A 13775-nucleotide genomic window follows, 5' to 3' on the forward strand; every position below is an offset into this window, starting at 1 on the left:
AAAGTTTGACTGCCGGCTCTTCTTGGATAGTTCTAAAAGTAGTTTAAAATGTGTAATACTGCACAATGGGAATAAATTAGCATTGATTCCTAGCGGTCATTCAACAAAACTTAAAGAACAGTAAGAAAATATCAAGTTAGTCTTAGAAAAAATAGCTTATTCTCAGCATCAGTGGTCTGTTATTGTCGATTTAAAAATGGAAAACTTTCTTCTTGGGCAGGAAAGTCAATATACTAATTATCCTTGTCACATATGCATATGGCAATGGTGGTTCCCAAACTTTCTTGAATCACGGCACCCTACAGAATCAGCATTATTTTCATGGCACCCCGAGGATAAAAGTTTATTATTGATGTAGTTAAAAAAATATATAAATTAAGTAAGGTGTGCTTACCTGTTGTCCTTAGGTTCAGTTATGTGGTAGTGTACAGTTGTGCTTCTCTTTGTCCATGTTTTATGATTTACAGCCACTAGCACTGATTTTGCCTATCACTTCTTCATAAATAATTTGATTTGGGCCTTGAGCACCAACCCAAGGCAGCTCTTCAAGAGCCTCACGGAACCCCAGGGTGCCACGGCACACAGTTTGAGAGCCACTGACTTATGGGATAGTCATGCAAAATAAAAGCTCTGGCAGCAATCTGTATGGCCTACAAGAGAAGTTATAACTGTAGGAGAAGCCAACATCATTCATGAGCCCTTTATCATCAGGAAAAAAAATCATACTGCCGCTTCTCCATATCAAACTGGATTTAATGAAACAATTTGTAAAAGCATTGGACAAGTCAGGTGATAGATGTGAAACAATTTGTCGAACATTTCCATCTCTTAGTATTGAAAAATTAAAGGAAGGAATTTTTGACGGCCCACAGAAACGGAAACTGGTGAAGGATTCGAATTTTACCACATCTATGACTGAAACTGAATCTGAAGCATGGCCGAGTTATATGTCTGTCATTCATAGTAACATAGTAACATATAGTAACATAGTAACATAGTAATTGAGGTTGAATAGAGGCAAATTGCCCATCGTGTTCAACCTGTTTCAAAAATGTTTAGGCAATCACAAGGCCGATAGCTACCAGGAATTAGTCCACAACATGCTACAATGATTCCACAAAGTAGGTGCCAACATTAGTATTAAAGTAAATTTTTTGTACAGCCATTTAGATCACTTCCCGTCCAATCTAGGAGATTTAAGTGATGAAAAGGGAGAAGGGTTCCACCAGGATATTCAGGTAATGGAAGAAAGATATCAAGGAAGGTGGGATCGTCACATGATGGACGATTACTGTTGGAGTCTGCAGAGGGACTGCCCACAACAAGAATACAAAAGAAGATCCTACAAAAAATAGTTCTCATAGCTTCCTAACACTTATGTATGTAATTATCCTGTGTCTTTTTATAACATTTTACCAATCAAATTTAGTCAGAATAAATTTTTTTTTAACACTGTTTAATTACATTTTTCATAAATATTAGACATATGCATAGCTCAAAACTAGAGCCAAATGAAAAATAAGCATGGCATATTCATTATCTGAAGCACAAAATTAATGGAAATCAACTCTTAAATCCCTGGCAACAGATTGACTGTTCCCCAGTATAATATATATTGCATCAACATATAAATGACACAAAGATATCTACAGTATATCTATATGAGATTAAATACAATTGAGAGCCTTTTAATATTTATTATCACATAGACATTTTCACCGTTGTATAGTATATTTTAGTTTATATTTCCATGGCCAAGAGTTTTCAGGTAAAATTAATAGAGGTTATATTTTAATTTATTGGATTCCTTGGGGCTATGAAATTAAGGTGCCTGTGTTGTACTGGTTGGTTGTTACTTTATCACTGTTGACTTTATCTCTCTATAAGGGGTAAATTTACTAAGATGGGAGTTCTATTTAAGATGGGATGTTGCCCATAGCCACAAATCAGATGACAGGTATTATCTTCTAGAAGGTCCTAGATAAATGAGAAGTAGAATCTGATTGGTTGCTATGCCCATAGCAACCAATCAGATTCTACTTCTCATTTATCTAGGACCTTCTAGAAGATAATACCTGTCATCTGATTGGTGGCTATGGGCAACATCCCATCTTAAATAGAACTTCCATCTTAGTAAATTTACCCCTAAGAGTCTCTCTAAAACCCTAAGTGCATACACCCATATGTCACATATACTGTATTTCATTGATCAGTTTGCAAGTTCCCATTATAGGAAGATACATATTGAGGTCTACAGTATATATATCAAATTGCACATTGTAAAATCTTGATTATTATATTCATTGTCTGTATGACTTTTATGTCTTGTTTCGTTACCTGTATATACAGATACTCAAATGCTGCAGGATCCAAATGTAGAATATCAGCTGGGTCTTTGGGAAAAAAACAGACTCTGAACAAACATCTCATACCTTGATAGTGAGTTCGATGCACAACCTAGGAAGAACAAATACATAATTACAGTTGTATATAGCACAAAATAAATGACTATATACATACACTAGGCATCACTAAGAATCAGTGACCTGCGGTGATGTGAGGCAGGTGAGGCTCAGCCTTTACTGTCATACCAAATTTGTGCCAGAGTTTTCACTGTATAAAGTATATGAAAAATACAAATAATTTGTTTGAAATATCTTGTTTGCATTATTCTAATCATTTTTATAGCCAAAACTCTGGAGTAAAAAGTCTATGGCAGGTGAGGCGCCTAACTGTTCTGCACGTCTCTGATCATAACTCATCAAATTTCCAGGAGTTTATACTGCTGCACCTGTGTATAATTCCCACATGTACCCTTTGGCTCATATATTGCATGTAAATCTGGCTCTGGTGCTAGCCAGTGTCTCCTGAGCCATTTAGTTCACTGCATGTCCCTGCTAAGAATCTGTAGGATCACAAACACATACACAAAAGAGTTCAAAATTTGCCTGTATAAATGCACCTTTTTCTAATTGTTAATGAGCTATATATATGACTGCACCTCAGCTTCATCCTTGCCTTACTAGCCTGTAAGATGTAATTCATGAACATGTTTTTAATAGAGCTGTGCGGCGGGCACTTTTCATGTTTTGTGTTTTGGTTTTGGCTCTGGTTCCATGCTCGTGTTTTGGATCTGGATTGGTTTTGGTTTTGGATCTGGGTGATTTGAAAAAAACAAACATAAAAACAGCTAAACTCACATCATTTGGGGGTAATTTTGATCCTACTGTATTATTACCTTAATAACATTCATTTCCACTCATTTCCAGTCTATTCTGAATGCCTCACACCTCACAATATTGTTTTTAGGCCAAAAGGTTGCATCAAGGTGGCTGTATGACTAAGCTAAATGACACAAGTGGGCGGCACAAACGCTAAGTGACACAAGTGTGCGGCACAAACACCTGGCCCATCTAAGAGTGGCACTGCAGTGGCAGACAGGATGGCACTTAAAAAAAACTAGTCCCCAAACAGCACATCATGCAAAGAAGTAAAAAGAGTTGCAATGAGGTAGCTATATGGCAAAGCTAAGCGACACAAGTGTGCAGCACAAACACCTGGCCCATCTAGAGTGGCACTGCAGTCCCACTGTAGTAATGGCGGATACTGGATGCCAGTGCCATTACTACGTGTGTGCGTGGTGTGCCTTGTACACAGCGCAGTCGTACTGGGGGCGTAACGGCCAGCGGCTTGTAATGAGTCAACTTGACTCATTACAAGCCGACTGTGCTGGAGGAGGAGAGGGAGCAGTGGAGAAGGAGGAGGAGGGAGCAGGGAGCCACAGCAGAGCTATGTAACTGGTAGCGGCACCGCTGCAGCAGTCCCCTCTCCTTCAGCATCTCACTGCGCCCAATAGGAATCCTCAGACTTGTCTCCCACCCAATCAGTGCTGCATCCCATCCAAATTGTTCCCCGCGCTCCCATTAGGCCCCGTCCCATCACGGATAGGCAGATGCTGGGCACTGTATGAGTCCCGTGGACGTGGATGCCACTGTTGCTGCTGCCGCCGCTCAGGCCGTGGGCTGCTGGAAGAGCAATGTTACAGTGAGCGGCATGTGGTCCCCAAGCAGCCCAGTGTGCTCCATGCCAGCCTCGGCCATGACACCTCCCACATGGGGGAGACTCCTTCCTTGCACAAGGTTTCCACAGCTTCCCGGACCGGGGTGACGCCAGAGGGATCAGAGCGGACTGGGCACCCTCCTCCCCCCGCCCACTTCCAGCAGCACACACAGTCTACACAGCATACGGAACTGCCAGGAGTGACTCAGTGCCCCCAGTGAGTGAGTCACTTGTGACAGTCAATAGGTCGCATGCAGCGGTGGTGACTGCGGTATAGCCACGGGTGAGTCCTAATGCTGTGGCAGTGAGTGGGTCACAAGCGGGTGGGGGTTCCTGCAGCATCTGGGGGTCTGGGGAGGTGGCTGGACCTGCTGTAATTGCGGCTGGGAGTTCCCACGGGAGTGGTGTGGGGATGGTGTGGCTGGACTTGCTGGGGGGATTGCTGAATGCCAATAATTTGCATTCCAATGAGGGGTCTGGGTCATTTCAGGCTGTGCACCTTGCTGTGGATTGTGCAGCTGCCTGCTGGTATCCTGATAAGAGCACAGACCTTATTGTTTGCCCAAATAACCCACTCACCAATTGCTCCCGACAATCCACCATTACTATGGGAACCCTGTAACCATCAAGTGGGAGCTGTGACCCCCGCCCTCTGAATTTTCCTGCTAACCCCGCCAATGCCGCTCTCCCTGATACTGAGATGTAATGCGACCTGCAAGCAAGATTCCTTTGTCAGCCCAGTTAATGTGAATGATCCTGTCATGTATCCCAAACAATATATAAATACTCTTCTGTTTGCATTGTTGTATGTTACGTGTAGCTATTAGTGCTTCGCTGTGTAGTGAAGTCATGAAGTAGGCATTTTATACATAACTAATAAGTGCTCTACCTGGTGCAATATGTATAATGTGCTCTACCTGGTGCAATGTGTATAACGTGCTCTACCTGGCGCAATGTGTATAACGTGCTCTACCTGGAGCAATGTGTATAAAGTGCTCTACCTGGTGCAATGTGTATAACATGCTCTGCCTGGCGCAATGTGTATAAAGTGCTCTACCTGGCACAATGTGTATAACATGCTCTACCCGGCACAATGTGTATAACATGCTCTACCTGGCGCAATGTGTATAAAGGGCTCTACCTGGCGCAATGTGTATAAAGGGCTCTACCTGGCGCAATGTGTATAAAGTGCTCTACCTGACGCAATGTGTATAACGTGCTTTACCTTGTGCAATGTGTATAAAGTGCTCTACCTGGCGCAATGTGTATAACGTGCTCTACCTGGCGCAATGTGTATAACGTGCTCTACCTGGCGCAATGTGTATAAGTGGCACTGCTATGTGATGTAATGCGAATAACACTATTGTGTGGTGTAATGTGAATTGGTACTATTATGTGACCATACCCGATGAAAATGGGAGAGGCGGGGGCACCTAAAATGTCTAGTTACTGCTCTGGTGCTGAACATCCTGTATGCAGCAGCATTGTCACCCCCTCCACAACTTGCAACATTTGTGTAGTGTCCAAATCAAGTCTGTGTTTTTATATTTTATATATAATAAGATTAATAAGAACCTTCATTCCGATGGGACCCAGAAAAAGACATATGGGACCCCAATTTTTAAAAGTGAGGGGTCCTTAGGACCCACTTTATTTTTGCTCAGCGTGATCACTGCATTCACAGCAGCGGCCAGCCAATGCTGAAGGAGAGGTACAGCTGCATGCGGCGCCACTGGTAATTACAGTGCGCTGCTGCGGCTCCAGTCCCCTTCCCTCATCCTCCTCCTTCTCTGCTGCCACCCGGAGCTGCCAGCACCGAGGAGCCTGACTGCCTGAGAGATGCTAAGTATCATCTATTCTATCTATCTATCTGTCTATCTGTCTGTCTACATAATGTGTATAAAAGAGGACGCTGTCTGGTGTTATGTGTAAAAAGGGGGACGCTGTCTGCCGTAATGTGTAAAAAGGGGACGCTGTCTTCCATAATGTGTCAAAAGGGGGACTATCTGCCGTAATGTGTAAAAAGGGGACGCTGTCTTCCGTAATGTGTAAAAAGGGGGACGCAGTCTGCCATAATGTGTAAAAAGGGGACGCTGTCTGCCATTATATGTAAAAAGGGGATGCTGTATGCCGTAATGTGTAAAAAGGGGAATCTGTCCGCCGTAATGTGTAAGAGGGGCTGTACCTGGTGTAGTGGCGCTACTGTGCGGAATAATTTGAATAATAGAGACTACTATAATATGTATTGTGATTTGGTATTATTTTGTTGCCACACCCCTTCCCCATGAATCCCTATATTTTTTGCACGCGTCTACGGCGCGCACGGCCCCTTTTTTACATAGAGGGGAGCGCCAATGCCCTATCTTGTGCACAGCACTAAAATTTCTAGTTACGGCACTGTGTATAGCTATACACTTAATTAGATATAACAATGCACAGTAAAGACTGGATGTATATCACAGGGTACTTGTACTAAATAACCCTGACTAAATGCACTTTTTCTTAACTAACACTGTCAGCAGACATGTAGAATACTTAAGTGTCCTGTAAAATGCACAGCGCTGACAGACACGCAGCTTTACAGAGGAGGATTTGCCCAAACAGTCCCAGGAACAGTGTTGCTCTGTGTAATGGCACCCAAACACTGACTGGGAGTGAGTGCTGGACTTCACCACCGGGTACTAAGGGCTTAATAAAACGGTTTTGTGAGAGAAAACCGACCTGTGCCCATGCCCTGGTGGTCTAGTAAGGTCTCTGTACTGCCACAGTGTCCACGACAGTGCGCGTGGCCCGCCTCCCACCGGCCGCACTGGATCGCGATTTACAGCGGGTCCCATACCTCCTCCCTGTAGTGCGGCCACACGATTCGGGAGAACAGCGGCTGTGTGTGTGACTAACATTAGAAGAAAACCGGAGCCTCCGCTGTAGGTACCCGTACAACCAGGGCCAGGGAGTGTACAGCGCCGCTGGAAGAGATGATGGAGCTGCAGCAGGAGATGTCTCACTGACATCTAACACTGCTAGTGTCTCTGCTGCAGCCCTTGAAGTCTTCAATTTTCTTTAAAAAGCTTCTTTTAGGGCTGCTGGAGAAGCCCCCCTGTTAAGTGCCTGCTTACTGCATGGCACCAACTACAAAACTGAGCCCAGTGCATGGAGGCGGGGCTATAGAGGAGGCAGCACTAGGCATTCTGGGAACAGTCAAAGCTTTGAGCCTGTTGGTGCCTCGGCTCAAGAACCTACTCTACACCCCAATGTCATTCCCTGTGGAGCCCAGTGTACCCCACAGCAGAAATAGTGATGTGGCATGGAAGTCAATGTCTCTCCTGTGATTAGTTCTGATGCAGTAGCTGACATTTACCACCTGTGTAAATTGAATGCTTGGTTCCCCATCCAAAGTGTCCTACCCAGGTATGTAGACAGAGCAGCTCCCACATGTGTGTACTATTGTATGTCAAACATAAAAACATTGTGCTCTGTTAATAAATAGTTTATACGGTTTTATCCTATTAGGAGAAGGCTATGTAATTTTGCTGTCTGCAGTAATGTGTAAAAATGGGGACGCTGTCTGCCGTAATGGGTAAAAATGGGGATGCTGTCTGCCGTAATGTGTAAAAAGGGGATGCTGTCTGCCGTAATTTGTAAAAAGGGGGACACAGTCTGCCGTAATGTGTAAAAAGGGGGACGTTGTCAGCCGTAATGTGTAAAAAGGGGGACGCTGTCTGCCGTAATGTGTAAAAAGGGGGACGCTGTCTGCTGTAATGTGTAAAAAGGGGATGCTGTCTGCCATAATGTGTAAAAAGGGGACGCTGTGTGCCGTAATGTTGAAAAAGGGGGACGCTGTCTGCCGTAATGTGTATAAAGGGGATGCTGTCTGCCATAATGTGTAAAAAGGGGGACGCTGTCTGCCGTAATTTGTAAAAAGGGGGACGATATCTGCCGTAAGGTGTAAAAGGTGGTCGCTGTCTGCCGTAATGTGTAAATAGGGGAATCTGTCTGCCGTAATGGGTAAAAGGGGCTCTACCTGGTGTAGTGATGCTACTGTGCGGCGTAAATTTAATAATGAAGACTACTGTGCACCGTAATATGAATTGGTATTATTTTGTGGCCACCAGTGGTGTGCGGTGAGGTCAGTGGCTGGTGAGGCACTGCAGCCATAATGTCCGCTGAATCCTGCCGATGACCCCTACCGCCGCCGAGCCAATGCCCGCTACTGCCCCTGAGCCGATGCCCGCTCCCACAGCCAATGGCTTACAAACTCACCCACCATCAACTGACCCAGCCCTCTGCCACTAATTTGCATCACTGCATTCTCAATCACTGTCGACAATAGCCAAACACTTCCGGGAAACCATGAATTCGTAATAATATTTAGCTTTTTGCTTGTGTGTTGTGATAGTCATGCATGGATCAGTGAGATCCGTGCATGCTTATCTGTGAAAAAGGGTGTGAATGGGTTAAAATGTAAAAAGAAATGCGTGGGGTCCCCCCTCCTAAGTATAACCAGCCTCGGGCTCTTTGAGCTGGTCCTGGTTGTTTAAATACTGGGAAAAAAATTGGACAGGGGTTCCCCATATTTAGACAACCAGCACCGGGCTCTTAGTCCGGTCCTGGTTCCAAAAATACGGGGGGCAAAAGATGTAGGGGTCCCCCGTAGTTTTAAAACCAGCACCGGGCTCCACTAGCCAGAGAGATAATGCCACAGCCGGGGGACACTTTTATATTGGTCCCTGCGGCCGTGGCATTACCCCCCCAACTAGTCACCCCTGGCCGGGGTTCCCTGGAGGAATGGGGACCGCTTAAATCAAGGGGTCCCCCCTCCAGGCACCCAAGGGCCAGGGGTGAAGCCCGAGGCTGTCCCCAGCACCCCTGGGCGGTGGGTGCCGGGCTGATAGCCATAAGTGTGTAAATAAAAAAGGATATTGTTTTTTGTTGTGGAACTACAAGGCCCAGCAAGCCTCCCCCACTTGCTGGTACTTGGAGAACCACAAGTACCAGCATGCAGGGAAATAACGGGTCCGCCGGTACCTGTAGTTCCACAACAAAAAAAATACCTGAATAAAAACACAACACACACACCGTGAAAGTAAAAATTTATTAAAACACACTTACGCACTCACACATACTTACCTACATCCCACGCCGAGAATCACGTCCACTTGTCCAGTAGAATCCAATAGTGGGACCTGTAAAAATGAGAGATTACTTACCTACATCCCACGCCGATAATCACGTCCACTTGTCCAGTAGAATCCCACGCCGAGAATCACGTCCACTTGTCCAGTAGAATCCAATAGTGGGACCTGTAAAAATGAGAGATTACTTACCTACATCCCACGCCGATAATCACGTCCACTTGTCCAGTAGAATCCCACGCCGAGAATCACGTCCACTTATCCAATAGAATCCAATAGTGGGACCTGTAAAAATGAGAGATTACTTACCTACATCCCACGCTGATAATCACGTCCACTTGTCCAGTAGAATCCAATAGGGGGACCTGTAGTTGAGAAAAAAGTAGAAAGAAAAAAAAAAACAAGAGAGGAGAGAGAGAGAGAGAGAGAGAGAGAGAAAACAGGTGAGAAAGGGCGGGGTGTGCTAACCTCTCCGGCAGCGTTAACTGCCTTTCTTTGCGCTCCCCTGACATCTCGGTAACCTGGCTCCTCCCCGTCCCAGCGCTTTTATTCGCTTCTTGTTGTTCACATGCACCACCTCCTCACCGCCACAACCACTCAGGACTCAGCATTGCGGATGCCGCGCTGAGCCTTGGTAGTCACTGGTGACGCATGTGCTCATATCACAGCATCCGGAGAGGTAGCTGTGACGTAGAAACAGGAGCGAATAGCAGCGCCAGGACGGGGAGGAGCCAGGTTACCGAGATGTCTGGGGAGAGTAGAGAAAGGCATTTAACGCTGTGGGGGAGGTTATTACATCCCACCCAAAAAAAGGGGTGTAGTACGGGTGACCGGCGGTCTCCTGACCGCCGGTCACCTTACCGACGCCGGGATCCCGGCAGCATACCGACGCCGGGATCCCGGCGGGGAGGGGCGAGTGCAGCAAGCCCCTTGCGGGCTCGCTGCGCTCGCCACGCTGCGGGCTCGGTGGCGACCTGCGGTCGCCACGGGTTCTATTCCCACTCTATGGGTGTTGTGGACACCCACGAGTGGAAATAGTCCCTGTTGGTCGGCATGCCGACCATCGGGAAAGTGAGCCGTCGGGCTCACGGAGGAGGTCATGTGACTGTCGGTCACCGGCAGTCACATGACTACCACCCCAAAAAAAGACACAGGGAATGGTAAAGAGATGAGAAAGAGAAGTGGGAGGAAGGAGTACAGACATGAGCTACTTAAGAACAAAGACAATAAAAATACATTTACCATGGAGGGAGGGAAGGAGGGAGGGGGGGGAGAGTGTGTGAGTGAGTGAGAGAGAGAGAGAGAGAGAGAGAGAGAGAGAGAGAGAGAGTGTGAGTGTGAGTGTGAGAGGGAGAGACGAACCTCAGATCAGGCGTGCAGCTTCCGGACTCCAGGGTGATTCCAGGTCCTCTCTTGCCGGCGGAAGCAGCAGGTGGCTTCTGTAATCTTCAGGCCGCTGCAGGGGAGACAACTACACGGGGGAGGGAGGCGGAAGGCTCCGACCCTCCACCATGTGTGGATCAGCAGCAAGCGGCACATTCCGGCGGGGTCACGGAGGTCAACGCACCGGCGGCGCCGCGATGACAGGACAGGAGGAGAGGGAGGTGAGTGACGCTGTAGCGTGTGGGTGATTGGACCAGCGGATCCAGCCCTGGATCCGCTGTCCAATCACATCAGGCCCTGTCCCAGAGGCACTTCTACTAGTGCCGCTGTATGGTCGTTTTTTCAATGGGCTTTTGCAGCCCAGTCCTTGGCCCCGCCCCCCACTTTATGCCCATTAACACTGACAACAGGAGGCACTGCTAGCAGTGCCTCCTATAATAGGTTAATGTCACAAAATTATTAGAGTATTATAACGAAGATACATATGACACATAATATGTGTCATATGTATCTTCCTTGTATTATTTTCATCATAAATGACAGGGGAGGCACTGCCTCCCCTGCCTCCCCTGACTGAACGTCCCTGGTGGCCACACCCCTTCCCCATGAAGCCCTATTTTTTTTGCGCGTGCCTACGGCTTGCACTGCCCCTATTTTACATAAAGCGGGGGGTGCTGATGCAGTTTCTTGCACACAGAGCTAAAATGTCTAGTTACGGCATTGCTGGACGCACGTCTAACACCAACATAGCTGTAAAGGCCTCAGTTATCTGCTTTGCAACAGGATGACTGCTGTCATATTTCATCTTCATCGCAAAGGACTGTTGGACAGTCATTTGCTTAGTTGAAGTAGTACAAGTTGTCTTCCAGCTTCCCCTCTGGGATGACGATCGACTTCCAGCAGCAAAGACAGCAGTGGCAGCAGCAGCAGTAGGAGGAAGTGGTTCTTGATCTTTCCCTATTTTATCCTCCAAATTTTTGATCTCCATTATTTTTCTGGAGTTATATAACAAAATGCAGCAAAGGAGAGTGTACCTCTACACCACACAGGGCAAACCCTGTAAAAATTATTTGGATTAAATATTAATAACCCCTTTATTTGGAGTAAATAATATACAGCACCGGACATCACCACTGAACTTATATGACAGTACCACTCAGGGGCGGATCCAGAACAAAATGACAGGGGGGGCACCACAATAGGGGAAGGAAGGGGGGGTTCGGCACATGTGCTCCTGTGAAAGGGGTGTGGCTTTGTAACAAGGGGTTTGGCCTCACAGGGTCTGCTAGGGGATAGGGCAAGTGTGCGGGGACAGGCCTGGTAGGAGATAGGGCAAGTGTGCGGGGACAGGCCTGGTAGGGGACAGGGCAAGTGTGCAGGGACAGGCCTGCTAGGGGATAGGGCAAGTGTGCGGGGACAGGCATGGTACGGGATAGGGCAAGTGTGCGGGGACAGGCCTGGTAGGGAATTGGGCAAGTGTGCGGGGACAGGCCTGGTAGGAGATAGGGCAAGTGTGTGGGGACAGGCCTGCTAGGAGATAGGGCAAGTGTGCAGGGACAGGCCTGGTAGGGGACAGGGCAAGTGTGCAGGGACAGGCCTGCTAGGGGATAGGGCAAGTGTGCGGGGACAGGCATGGTAGGGGATAGGGCAAGTGTGCGGGGACAGGCCTGGTAGGGGATAGGGCAAGTGTGCGGGGACAGGCCTGGTAGGGGATAGGGCAAGTGTGCGGGGACAGGCCTGGTAGGGGATAGGGCAAGTGTGCGGGGACAGGCCTGGTATGGGATAGGGCAAGTGTGCGGGGACAGGCCTGGTACGGGATAAGGCAAGTGTGTGGGGACAGGCCTGGCATGGGATAGAGCAAGTGTGCGGGGACAGGCCTGGTAGGGGATTGGGCAAGTGAGCGGGGACAGGCCTGGTAGGGGATTGGGCAAGTGTGCGGGGACAGGCATGGAAGGGGATAGGGCAAGTGTGCGAGGATAGGCCTGGTAGGGGATAGGGCAAGTGAGCGGGGACAGGCCTGCTAGGGGATAGAGCAAGTGTGCGGGGACAGGCATGGAAGGGGATAGGGCAAGTGTGCGAGGACAGGCCTGGTAGGGGATAGGGCAAGTGTGCGGGGACAGGTCTGCTATGGGATAGGGCAAGTGTGTGGGGACAGGCCTGGTACGGGATAAGGCAAGTGTGTGGGGACAGGCCAGGTATGGGATAGGGCAAGTGTGCGGGGACAGGCCTGGTAGGGGATTGGGCAAGTGTGCGGGGACAGGCCTGGTAGGGGATAGGGCAAGGGTGCGGGGACAGGCCTGGTAGGGGACAAGGCAAGTGTGTTTTTAGTTACAGTGTCCCCTTCTGTAATTATTTTTGTTATAGTCCCCATTTTTGTTGGAGTGGTCCACCTGCTTTTGTTTTTTCTTATAGTGCTCCCCTTTTCTGTTTTTTGTTAAAGACCCCTCATTTCCTGCCAGTGTGATTTTTATATAGTGCCCTCTGTCAGGGGCGTCAGAATGATTTCATGCTGGGGGGGGGTTGAATTTCATCCTGGCGCCCTGCTGTGGTGCCGATCTCCTCCTTCAAACCCCCCCCCCATCCCCTCCGCTGTGGTGCCAGTTGCTCTCCTTCAAACCCCCCCCCCCCCCCCATCAGTGCGGGGGGGGCGCTTACCTCTGCATCCCCATGTGCGGCATCCAAAGCAGGGTGCGGTGTCCCCTCTTCTGTAATACCTGGCTGTCTCCTCAATGGTGATGCATTACTGGGAGAAGGCGTGGCCCACAGCCATGCCTCCTCCCAGTAATATATCACCAGTTAAGACAGCCGGCTAGCACAGAAAAGGACAACGACGCATCATGTTTGGGGTAGTCAAGCTTCCCCATTGCCCCACCCCCCCGCCCCCCGTTCCAACGCCTATGCTCTCTGTCCCCCCGTCCAGCATCTACCTTTCCCCCGACGTCCACCCACCTCAAAGCAGCAAAGCCTTTTTTCTTCTCCCGGCTCCACTGTCGCGTCCTCATTACTGTAGATGTGCGACATTGCCAGGAGCCGGGACTGGCGCTGCTGTAAGGGACCATCACAAAGCCAGGGCACATAGCTGCACATGGGGGAGTTGACGTGACCGCAGCAGCCTCACCCCTATATATCCCCCGTGCAGCTAAAATGAAAGTAAAAAAAACCTTCTAAATGACAGGGGGGGGGGGGGCATGAGCATGTGCC

General features: G+C 48.2%; 1 protein-coding gene across 7 annotated transcripts in view; it reads right to left on the reverse strand.

Annotated features, from left to right (window-relative positions):
• The window catches only part of FRMPD3 (FERM and PDZ domain containing 3), a 1010703-nt gene that overhangs the window by 362990 nt on the left and 633938 nt on the right, over window positions 1-13775 (reverse strand). For all 7 annotated transcript variants that reach the window (XM_063936980.1, XM_063936981.1, XM_063936979.1 and 4 more), the window contains one exon: window positions 2338-2457. In XM_063936980.1, coding sequence (XP_063793050.1) covers window positions 2338-2457 — 120 coding nt within the window. The remainder of the gene's footprint in view (window positions 1-2337; window positions 2458-13775) is intronic.

This window comes from Pseudophryne corroboree, chromosome 8, assembly GCF_028390025.1.
Source record: "Pseudophryne corroboree isolate aPseCor3 chromosome 8, aPseCor3.hap2, whole genome shotgun sequence".
NCBI classification, from domain to species: Eukaryota; Metazoa; Chordata; class Amphibia; order Anura; family Myobatrachidae; genus Pseudophryne; species Pseudophryne corroboree.